The sequence below is a fragment of the Rhinoraja longicauda genome, chromosome 3 (genome assembly GCF_053455715.1).
Source record: "Rhinoraja longicauda isolate Sanriku21f chromosome 3, sRhiLon1.1, whole genome shotgun sequence".
NCBI classification, from domain to species: domain Eukaryota; kingdom Metazoa; phylum Chordata; class Chondrichthyes; order Rajiformes; family Arhynchobatidae; genus Rhinoraja; species Rhinoraja longicauda.
Window position 1 is genome coordinate 53,035,030 of NC_135955.1, and position 12,578 is coordinate 53,047,607.

The following is a 12,578-nucleotide window of genomic DNA, read 5'->3' on the forward strand; positions in this document are numbered from 1 at the left end:
TCCAGCATTTTATGTCTGTCTTCGGGAATAAAACCCCCTCAATTCCACTGCCAGCAATCTTTGTGCGGGTGCACGTGCGATCTATAATTTTAGAATTGGCTGCAGTGTGCCATTGCCCTACATGTAAGGCCTCATATATATAGATGTTTGGATTTGGCGCCAATACCTCTTTAATGAAGGAAGTGCACGGCTCTCGCGTTGCTGCGGCCGGTGTCACGTGCAGGCGGCGCTGACCCGGGGACGCTCGAGCGGGGAATGTGGCGACTCCAATGTAGCGGCGGGGCCCGGGCTCACGTTCGACCGCTCCATGTGTGACAGTGGCGAGTCGCCGCTCTGCACAATCACAGGCAGCAGCAACATCACCGAGAGCAAGACCAGCAGCGGCAGCAACAGCAGCATCACCGAGAGCAAGACCAGCAACAGCCGCGCCGGCCCCCACACGCAGCAGCAGCAAGCCGAGGGCGGCGAGCGCCTCTCAACCCTTGTAAAATGTGACAAGATGACACAGGAGAAAAAGAAAACAAGCCGCGCCGTCATGCTGGCTAAAAAGATTATCATGAGGGATCCATCTGTGGTAAGTAGACAATATTTCAGCAGGCTTTAATTAAATCATTTTCGCAGGTCTTTTGGAATTTACGTCTTGCTTATTCAAATATTGTGACACGGTGGACAAAAATCGAGTAATTTTTATTTAAACTTGTCTCGTTGAAGACGCGTGGGTTTTTTTTAGCCGTTAACGACTTTTTAAATGGCTGATGGGTTGCAAAACAAAACTCTCCTTCCCACTATTAACTTGGAACTTCATTATTGCAATAATTGGCATCGAAATATTTGCAGAGGATTGCTTTAAGTTTTAACGACTTGACCCAGTTTTAAATAATGGGCTATTGTTATGAAAATAAATCACCGATTCCGATATTTTGCTGGCTGCCGATTGTACCGATACCGTCACGACCGTGTATCTTTTTTACGACATTCAGATCAAAAGTGTAACAAAGAACTTGAAGAATTTCATACTCTTCCGCGAGAGAGAATCGTCGCGTGTCCTTTTACAGGGTTTCCATTTCCATTTTTTTAATGAAAGAACCAGTTTTGCTCTTGGTACATACAGTGATTACCTACCAAGTGATTGGTTGTGTGTCAGTTTTTGGATAAATGCAAGTAGACATTGATTAAATATGTCAATGATACATAATAAGTAAATATTAAGTAAAAACCATTAATGTTTGTTGTCTCAAGTTCAGAACTGAAATATTTTAAGTCGCATGGACACACTTGTGTTGCTTATTATTGATAGTTGCAAGTTTCAAACTTTTTCATCGTATTCAGCTGAATACCAGCGATGCAATTGGGACCATTTGCACAATCGTTAATAATCTAGGTATTCCTAATTGGTATTTTGTAAAGGACATAGCCAGAAGCCTGGATACTTGAGTGGCTTCAGATTTTTGGTACTCCAATAACTATTGCACATCTAAATTGTATTCTTGGTTTCTCAGCAGATGAATGCGTTTAAGTTTTCAGACCTCCAGTAACAAGAAATTTAAGTGCGATAGACCTTCACTTTACTCGCTGATGTAACTAATGGATATTGTAAGGGTGCCTGGAAACGGAAGTGTGTGGTTTGTGAAAGTTGAACTAAAAAAAACCAAAAGCAGACAAAGCTGAATTTGCAGATCCTTTTGTGAATAAGTATTTATTAAATAATAATGATTAATAATACTTATTTAATAGAGTAATGCCCCATTAATATGCCATTGTTACATTAGAGACATAAGGTATTGCAAATGGTGGAATCCTGAGCAAAATACAGTGCTGGAGTAACTCAACAGATCAGGCAGCATCTGTAGAGGAAATCGACAAGGTGACATTTTAGGTCAGGACCCTTTTTCAGACTTAAATTTAACTGTTTGAAATAAATCTTGCATGCCTTTTTGGGATTGCCTTTACAGTGCAGAATCGGGATGATTAGTTCAGTAAATTGTAGTTTACTAATATTTAGATTTGGGTTAATATTGTTTAAAATGTACTGGAAGTTGTTTAATTATAACTTTGAGTATGGAGGGAGTGGCAATGCACAAAAACAAGTATATTTGCTTGTAATGTTTTAAATTGTTAATTAGGTATATAAAGTATACAAGAGATTATCAAAACATAATACCATTGAACACTGACCCGGGTAGGCTGATCACACAAGCTTTGTTTGGAGTCCCATCTTAAAGGCTCATTAAACCTTTGGCTCAACTCAAATTTCCAATATTCTGCTTTTAAATTTCATATAACTGGCAAGTGCAGAAATGTAGCTTACAACAGTATCTTTTTTCCATAGTTGTATGTATGAAAAATCATTATTTGTTATAATTCTACAAAGCTTTAAATCACTGCTAAAATTATTGCAGCTGCAAAGAGGTTTCCTGTTAACTAATTTCACAATATTACACATTAAGAAAGACACAAAAAGCTGGAGTAACTCAGCGGGACAGGCAGCATCTCTGGAGAGAAGGAATGGGTGACGTTTCGGGCTGAGACCCTTCTTCAGACAGGTTCGGGATAAGGGAAATGAGAGATATAGACGGTGATGTGGAGAGATAAAGAACAATGAATGAAAGATATGCAAAGAAAGGTAATAATGATAAAGGAAACAGGCCAATGTAAGCTGTTTGCAGGGTGAAAATGAGAAGGGGAGGGATAGAGAGAGAGAGAGAGAGGGAATGCTGGGGCTACCTGAAGTGAGAGAAATCAGTATTCATACCACTGGGGTGTAAGCTTCCCAAACGAAATGTGAGATGCTGTTCCTCCAATTTGGGTTTAGCCTCACTCTGACAATGGAGGAGGCCGCGGACAGAAAGGCCTGTGTAGGAATGGGAAGGAGAATTAAAATGGGAGATCAGGTTGGTTCAGGCAGGCTGAGCGAAGGTGTTCCGCGAAACGATTACTGGTGTGTGTAAGTATATATAAATTAAAAAGTACTTGGATTTTCTTTATCCTTTATTCTGGGGATATGCACTTAAGAGCTATAATTATCATTATTATATCTTGTTTTACTCGAGCCAGAAGGCTGGTTCTAATGTTAGAACATTAAGGTGTCGCATGGATGCATTTCTTCCTTCTGCCAGCTGTCCCTGTAGTGTTTGTAACCTGGCTCCAACTCTTTGGTGGTTCCACTCGTGTTCCCTTTTTAAACTCTTTTTTATTCACAAATTCTCTTTTGCTCATTTGCAGTCAGGAACTGTGCCAGGTTCTGTTCTAGGCCTGTACATAATTATTTTGCATATAAACTTGTGGGCTGTTGTCAAGTTTTTTTGTTATCCCTTGTAATTGTAATGTTGTGATGAGTTGGCTATAATTAAGCATCAAAGATTGCTAGGCAGCACCCTCCAATCCTGACGCACTCCTGATGAGTAAGAATCCAGTTTGGAAGCATACCTTTACAAAATTGGCTTTCAAGTATTGACCCAAACTCGTTCAATTAAAGCTGTTTGGCAATTCTGGCATTATTAAGAAAATGTTAAGGGTCATAACTTTTTATCTAGTTTAATACCTATTGAGGGATATTACAACTTTTGTTTAATTTAGAGATGCAGCATGAAAATTGGCCTGTGGCCCAGCGAGTCTGCACCAACCGATGATCGCCCATACACACTAGGGACAATTTTACAGAAGCCAATTAACCTAAACCCCCCCACATTTCTGGAATGTGGTTTTAAACTAGATTGGCAGGGGGGTTGGATTTGTGCAGGACAGAGGCACGTGAGAGGTTAGAAGCTGGTATGGATGGTGGTGTGGGAAAGGTTAGTGGGCAGAATAGGCAAGTGAAAGGCAGAGAGCGAGGAAGGAGGGTTGGTTTAAACTCTACGTATTTTAATGCAAGGGGTCTGATGGGTAAGGCAGATGAGCTGAGGGCATGGATAGGTACGAGCAACTGGGACGTTGTAGCCATGACTGAAACCTGGTTAAGGGAGGGGCAGGACTGGCAACTCAATGTTCCGGGGTACAGGAGTTTCAGGAGAGACGGGGGTGAGGGAAAAAGAGATGGGGGGGTTTGCATTGTTGGTTAAGGAGGATGTCACTGCTGTGTTCAGAGGTGACATTACGGATGGTTCGTCTAGTGGGGCTATATGGGTGGAGCTGAGGAACAAGAAAGGGATGATCACCTTGTTAGGGGTGTACTACAGATCCCCAAATAGCCAACGGGAATTAGAAGAACAAATGTGCCGGGAGACTGCAGACCGCTGCAGATCAAATATGGTTGTTGTAGTAGGGGATTTTAACTTTCCGAGTATAGATTGGGAAAATCATAGTGTGAAGGGTTTAGATGATGTGCAATTTCTCAAAAGTGTTCAGAAGAGTTTTCTTAAGCTGTATGTGGAGGCCCCCACACGTGAGAGGACAACGCTGGATCTAGTATTAGGAAATTGGGAAGGGCAAGTTAATGAAGTGTGTGTGGAGGAGCCTTTTGGGACCAGTGACCACAATTCGATTAGGTTTGAGATCGTTATGGAAAGGGACCGAGAGGGTCCATGTGTTAAAATGCTCAACTGGGGTTAGGCCAAAGTGTACTCAAGAAAGCTCAGGATGCGTTCGTCCCTGTTAGAGTGAAGGTCAAAGCAGGAAAATGCAAGGAAGTTTGGCTGATGAGGGAAATTGAGACATTAGTCAAAAACAAGAAGGATGCATGAGACATGTATAGGCAGCTGGGATCAAGTGCATCCCTGGAGGAGTTTTGGGAACTAAGGAGTAAACTAAAAAAGGAAATCAGAAGGGCAAAAAGGGGCCGGGAGATAGCTCTGGCAGGTAGCATTAAGGACAATCTGTAAAGATTTTATAAATGCATAAGGGGGACAAGGGTAACTAGAGAGAGAGAGTGGGACCTCTCAGGGATCAAAGCGGCCACCTCTGTGGAGCCACAGGGTCCTAAATGTGTATTTCTCCTCTGTATTTACTGAGGAGAAAGACTGTAGGACGGAGGAAATTGGAGCAGTCACTGGAAGTGTCTTGAAAGTAGTCAGGGTTACCATTGAAGAAGTACTGAAGGCACTGTTGTGTTTGAAGGTAGACAAATCTCCAGGGCCTGATCAGATATATCCGAGAACATTGCAGGAAACTAGAGAGGAAATTGTTGGAGCCCCGTTTGAAATTTACAAGTCGTCCTTAAATACAGTAGAGGTGCAGGAAGACTGGAGGGTGGCAAATGTTGTGCCTCTTTTCAAGAAAGGTTGCAGGGAAAATGCAGGGAACTATAGGCCGGTGGGATGATTACGGTTCCGGAATAGGGGTTAAAATGAGACAGAGGACTGTGTATAGGATTTCAATCGTCCTTGTCACAAGACACTGATTGCCATTTTGTACTAAGCCTTGATTGGATTCTGAACCTGTGTATTATCCAGATATATTTGTTCAATATTGGGACTGAGGAATGCAACATGATGGCTGGCCAAAAGTTCTAGCAGCATAATGAGGCCATGTGGAGACGCTGTCGACTGATTCCAGTCAAGTCCTTGACAGATGCATCTAAACTCCAAGGTAGAACCGTGATGAATTATACAGGATAAATGGATATGCAGGGAATAGACGGATATGGTTTACATGCAGGCAAGAGTTGTTCTGACATCATGTTCGGCATGGACATTTGGGCCGAAGGGCCTGTTCCTGTACTGTACTTGTCTTCGATTATTCATATTGTGACAGGGGTTATGGGGAGAAGGCAGGAGAATAGTAGTAGTTAGTTTATTTATCATTCCACTACTTACAGAATGAGATTGGTAGGGAGAGATAGATCACAATTACAATCATACTTTATTAGCCAAGTATGTTTTGCAACATATGAGGAATTTCATTTGCCATACAGTCATAACAATAAAAAGCAACAGGACACACAAAATACATTTTAACATGAACATCCACCACAGTGACTCCTCCACATTCATCGCTGTGATGGAAGGTGAAAAAAAAGTTCAATCTCCCTTTGTCCTCCAGCAGTCAGGGCCTCTAACCTTCCGTTGATGGGACGATCTTGACTCCCGTAGCCGGCGGCGGGCCTTTCTCATTGGGGCGATCAAGCTCCTGCATCGGGGGTGGGGTCTCAGCTCCCCCATGCCGGGCGATCTACCCCAGGTCGTGGCTTGTTGAACGTTGTGCAGCTTGGAGCTCCCGACGTCGGTCTCAACACGAGACTGCGAGCTGCTTGATGTTAAAGTGCGCAGGCTGTGGTTGGTGTGTCGATCCAGGCAAGGAATCGCACGCTCAGATGGTAAGTCCTCGCAGGGGCTCAAAGTCAGTCCCAGGCAAGGCCTCCAGCTCCACAATGTTCGGCCGCAGAGTGACCGGAGATACGATCCAGAAAACAAATCGCATCTCCGGCAAGGTAAGAGATTGAAAAAAAAGTTTCCCCAACCCACCCCCCACATAAAACAAACCAGAGAACATTAACACAGACTTTTAAAACTTATCAAAAATAACAAAAAAAAGTACGAAAAGGACAGCCAGACTGTAGGCGAGGCTGCCATCACAGCGATACCGGGTGGAATATCAGCCAAGATTGAATGGCAGAGTAGAATTGATGGGCTGAATGGCCTCATTCTGCTCCTATCACTTATGAACATGATCTATGGAATAAGGATAAGGGAGATCAATGTACGATAAGGGTGATCAATAAGGGAGATCCAGGTGTGGAATGTGGCTAAAAATAGTCGTTGATATAGGGAAGCAAGAAATGAGGGGTTCAGGTATAACCACGTGCATATTTAGAGGAAGAAGTTTGCTGTCATTCATCCAGCCTAGAAATTATGGAATTGAGCTACTTTGTATCATTTTCAACATGTATAAGATGGGCAATAAATGAATGGGTCCTGTTAGCAAGTCATGCATGGGACCATTTGAGAGGTTGATGGGGGATGGGATCCATGCAGACTACTTTGCCACTGAGATACATGTCATGTTCCTATTTCGTGAGCTCTCAATCACTAGTCATGTGCTGTCATCAATATACTAAAACTCTCATTTGTTTCTTTGTTCCTAAACTACAGCCAAAACGGTACATGATAGCGTGACAATTTTAGGCCCACCTTACACACCGTCATCCCTTTGGTGCTAATGGAAGAAGTTTCATTGAAATCTGTGTTATATTTTTTAAGTTATTCACATTTTAAAGTTTAAATTTATCTCCTGGGGAGAGAGGGAAGGGGGGAGTAGGGAGGATAAGGGGGGGTTGAGTAGGGGGGGGGGATGGGGAAGGGGGGTGGAGGGAGGGGAGGAGGAGGAAGGAGAGGGTTCTGCACCAATGCAGGAGGTTTGGGCCCAATGGGTCCACTTGGTCTAGTTGTACCTAAAGGTAGAGAGCTCCAAGGTAGACACAAAATGCTGGAGTAACTCAGCGGGACAGGCAGCATCTCTGGAGAGAAGGAATGGGTGGCGTTTCGGGACGTGACCCTTCTTCAGACTGATGATCAGTCTGAAGAAGGGTCTTGACCTGAAACGTCCCCCATTCCTTCTCTCCAGAGATGCTGTCTGTCCCACTGCGTTACTCCAGCATTTTGTGTCTACCTTTGATTTAAACCAGCATCTGCAGTTCTTTCCTACACACGGTGTAGAGCTCTATTTGTTTTGGGGAGAGATTCTTCCCCCTGACTTGCCCTCCGTGTTTGGACTGTTGTTGCCTGTCCCGCTGAGTTACTCCAGCATTTTGTTCCTATCACCAAAGATTTTCGGCGGAAGTGGCGGCGCCTAACGGCTGCGGCTCGCTAGCAGTCTGTTCGTCTTTTTTCCTTTTTTTTGTTGTGTGTCGGTGTTGGGATGTTTTTTGTTTTTTTTTGGTTGTGTATGTGTGGGTGGTGGTGGTGGTGTGGGTGGGGGAAACCTTTCTCTTTTAGGTCTTCCTCACGGCGCGGGGTGCGCCTCGGCCGCGGGGCCTAACAATGCCCGGCGCTGCTCGGCCGCTGGACTTAACATCGCCCGGCGCTGCTCGGCCGCTGGACTTAACAGTGCCCGGTGCGGCTCGGCCGTGGGGCCTTCCATCGCCCGGTGCGGCTCGGCCGTGGGGCCTTCCATCGCCCGGTGCGGCTCGGCCGCGGGGCCTAACATCGCTGGTGCGGCTCGGCCGCTGGACTTAACAGTGCCCGGTGCGGCTCGGCCGCGGGGCCTAACATCGCCCGGCGCGGCTCGGCCGCGGGACTTTTCAGCGCTGGTGTGGCTCGGCCGTTGGACTTAACATCGCCCGGTGCGGCTTGGCCGCGGGGCCTTCCATCGCCCGGTGCGGCTCGGCCGCTGGACTTAACATCGCCCGGTGCGGCTTGGCCGCGGGGCCTTCCATCGCCCGGTGCGGCTCGGCCGCTGGACTTACAATCGCCGGTGCGGCTCGGCCGCGGGACTTAGCTGCGCACGGCTCGGTCGCGGGGCCTTCCATCGCCTGGTTCGGCCGCGAGACGTCTCAGCGCCCGGTGCGACTCGGCCGCGGGGACTTCCATCCCCTTGCGGGGACTGTGCGGGTCGGTCGGGGACGAGCTGTCTGTCCGTGGGCGTGGGGAAGAGAGTGGAAGTTTTGTTGCCTCCATCACAGTGAGGGGGTGTTTGGAGTCACTGATGGACGTTATGTGTTGGGGTCATGTGTCTTGTGTTCTTTTTTGTGTGTGACTGCTCTGTAGTTTCGTTCGGTACCTTGGTACCGAATGACAAATAAAGCTCTGTTGACCTGTTGTTGAACTGTTGATTAGCTTCCTCGATGTTTTCGTTTGTGAAAATGCAAAATATTTCTCATTGGATGTTTTGATTTTGGAACCTGGCAACCCAATGGGACCCAACATTCATGTCTGGTTTGGGTCGGTCGGTCGGTCTCAATGTTATATTTGAGTAGATCTGTATTTCAGATCACTTAAGATTCTTTGACAAATGTTTTACAAATAATGCCAAATGAATAGCCTGGGAAAAGAACTTGTAAGTTAAATCCAATAATCTGCAAAAATTTTAATAGAACCTGTTTTATTTGATATTTTTAAAAAATCCTTCAGCTGCTGAAAATCTGAAATAAAAATAATGGTGAAATAAAAATCCAGTGTATCAGGCAGCATCTGAGGAGAGAAAAACAGTTCAATTGAAAGGTTAATTGTTTTTAACTCTCCACAGATGATGGCTGACTTGCCGAGTATTTTCACTCGTTCTCTATTTTCTCGGGTGATGATGGTGCCTATGTTTTGCATGTGGATATTTGAGTTTGTAACTAGAGGGTAGTTAAGAAAGAACCAGTGGACGAGCTTTGGATTTTCAACTGACATTTGATACAGTACCAGACGAAAGGTTGTTTCATAAAAGGGAATTCATAGGGTTGGGAGTGACATTAATGTGCATCGGGGATTAATAGTGGGTAGTGCAGGGATCAGTGCTGATCCCTCTGCTATTCATAAATTATATTTTAATATGGATGAACAGACAGGTTAATGTACTTAAACGAGCTGATATAAAAAATTGCTTGTGGGTTTGAATCATCATAGAACTGCTGTGGCACAAACAGGTCATTTTACTGATCAAGGTCCTGCCATTTCCTCATGGAACAATCTAATCTGTCCCCGCCCTCTTTCTTTGCAGCTGCAGATACGTTTCCTTCAAAATCCTATTAAGTTCTCTTTTGAATGTCCATCGTAAAGCTTTGATGCTACATAAGTGTTATGGTGTTCTTAAGCACCCCTTAGCTGCATCCTTAATCATAGTTATTGAAATTCTGTGTCCATAGTTCTCTCTTTGCCCGTCCCTCTTTACTCATGCCAACATTACATTTACCATCTTCCAAGCTACTAAGACTATTCCTGAAGATTTTTCTTGGCTTATCTGCATTGGATTGACGGAATTGTCAGCTTACATTCTCTAGGAATTTCATTGTAATATTACTTTGTGTTATTGGAAACTAATTTTTCTCTCCATTTCTGGAAAATTTGTATTTTCTGCTGAGATGTATGCAATTTTTATTATAACTAGTGGTTTCTTTAGTGCCCTATAATTTTTTTTTATTATTGTCTCGATGGATTAGCATTAACGTTTTTGTTATACTCTTCCTTCTCTTGTATTATAGAAGCTATTTACATTACTAAAAATCTTGCTCTTTCACTTCCATAATTTACCTTGTGCGCCTGTCGATTTTTATTCTCCCCAAAATAAATCTTGCAGTCACAGGTTTACTACTCTTCATGACAGCTTTATAAGCTGCTGAACACGATACTGTCCTTACCATCCTTGGTTGGCTTACTATTCTCATGGAGTTTTATTTTACAATAGAATATATATTCAGGGGGAATTCTGAAACAATTCATTAGAGTCTGCCATTGTTTATTTCTGGCATACTGCAAGTGCAGAAATCTTGCTTTTTGATTCTTCTGCGATTCTTGGAATCAGAATTCGTTTCATTCTGAAGACATTTTCCCGAAGGACATCTTCTCGTGAGACCACTTGATCTGGAATAATGAGACAGTATTAATTAGTGAAGGTAGACCATGTGAGACCCAAGTTCATGTAGGCAACGTGTATATCAAAAAGTCAATTTACTGTATGAAATGTGAATAACACGCCATTGTCATGATAACACATTCAGCTTCTTAGATAACTGGAGCACATATGCAATACACAGCAATGTGGGTATTAAGATTCATCTACTACATAGTGCACAGCAATTGCCACCAGTGGTACAACAATCGCCTGTGGAACATGGGGAATTGAAGATAACCTGGACAGCCGCTTTTCTGTTCAGATTATTTATGGAAATGCTCCTCCTGACAGCAAAAGCAACCTAATTTAATGATGACCCACACCTTTCCCACTGCCGAGAGTTTTGTCAGACTGCCTTAAATAACATTGGGTAGGGAAAGTCTGTTACAAACTAACCTCTGTCTGGAATCGAGAATGTAGGCTGGTTGCATCCAACAGCAGGTTCACGAGAGTTGACCTCTACCGTTGATCTCTTGGGGCTATCTGCTCATTTTTCCGTGGATGTATCTGAAGTGGTTTCTATTCTGTGTATGCGAGACATCTCTGTCAAGATCTTCTGGAGCAGTTTTGGAAAATATGTTGCCTATTCCCATTTTGTATTCTGCCATTATTCAGCCTTTTCTAACGTGTAGAATGCCAGCCAACACTTTGTTTTGCCCTTGAGCTCTATGGAAAGCACACATCTGTGGTATTTATCCCCAATCTGTTGTTGGGCTGATCTTTTTTTCTAGGCACAATTCAGGCAGGGTATTTTGAGGAATTAATGCATGTCTGCATGCATTCAGTATTTAACCAAGTGTGGCATTGAGAAACCCAAGTTAAACTCAAAATCCTCAGCCAGCTGCTACTGAGTCCTTCCTTCCAGCATAAGTTCAGAAGTGGGGTGTTCACTGATCTGTGCAATATTCAATCTCCTTCAGTTCCTCTGCCAAATAAGCAATCTTTGGCTGCTTGCAATTAATGGTTCAATGGTTTCTTTGCAACAAGACCAGTTCAGGCTTTGCTATAACAAATTTATTACGTAATAAGGTATTATTCCAGTTCAGATGCTGGTGGCTGCAGTTTTTAAAAAATGAACGTTAGCAATGTGCTCTGAGTGTCCTTTAAATCTTCATTATTTAAAAACTGAGTCCAGAAATTGGATCACATAGCTGCTCAATTGAAATAAACACTACTGAATGAAATAGAATAATGAGTATTTCTAGGTCACTTTGGCCCATTCATGTAACCCTGCATGGATTATCCATCTGATTCTGTGATATTTTTGGGGGTTTGTTGTCTAATACAGATCATTCCTGTGCAATGCTCCTTTCAAAGTGTTTACAAGGGAAATTAAGGTGTATTGTATGAAGGAGCAGCATCATTTAGCACTCCAATTGGTGGTGCACCTGTATTTGATATGGAAAAGGCAAGAAACAGAAATGAACTTTGGGGATATGAAGTGTATGGCTTTATGTACTGAGATGCAAAGCAGGAGATGAAGCTGGAGACACTGGTGGATTGTTAACAATTTAACCCAAGTGCAACAACGGTAAGGAGACTTAATTGTATCCAGGGATGAAAACACAGAACCATGGAACACCACTCCTAGGAGTAATAATAATTCTATATAAAGTACAAGAATGTGTTCAGTTTCATTTTCTATAGTGTCCAGGAATATCAATTGAAAAGGTTTGGGGAGATGCAGTTCAATTATGCTTGACCAAATAAGTAAAAATCCACTGGTTCCAGATGGCCATAAACTTTAGAAATGTCGCCAAAATTGGGAGAAGATACGTAGAATATTTAACTACCTCGGAGTGATGAATGCATCAAGGAAGGTGAGATTTTTGGGGGGAGGGGTGTGGTTATTTAAGGAATGTGGAATACAGTATGAAAATGAGGGATGAAATGTACAGTAAAGAGCATAATGACCGGTTGCATCATGGCCTAGTTCGGCAACTCCAACGCCCAGGAACAAAGAAGATTGCAAAAAGTGATGAACACGGCCCAGTCCATCACAAATACTAACCTCTCCACCATCGAAGGGATCTACAGGAATTGTTGCTTCAAAAAGGCTGCCATCATCACCAGAGACCCACACCACCCTAGCTGCACTCTCATTTCACTCC

General features: G+C 43.5%; 1 protein-coding gene across 2 annotated transcripts in view; it reads left to right on the forward strand.

Annotated features, from left to right (window-relative positions):
- The first annotated feature begins 226 nt into the window (after positions 1-226).
- Positions 227-12,578, forward strand: part of LOC144591998 (hippocampus abundant transcript-like protein 1) — a 63,512-nt gene continuing 51,160 nt past the window's right edge. For both annotated transcript variants that reach the window (XM_078396135.1, XM_078396137.1), the window contains exon 1: positions 227-574. In XM_078396135.1, the coding sequence (XP_078252261.1) occupies positions 308-574 (267 nt within the window). In that variant the 5' untranslated portion in view covers positions 227-307. The remainder of the gene's footprint in view (positions 575-12,578) is intronic.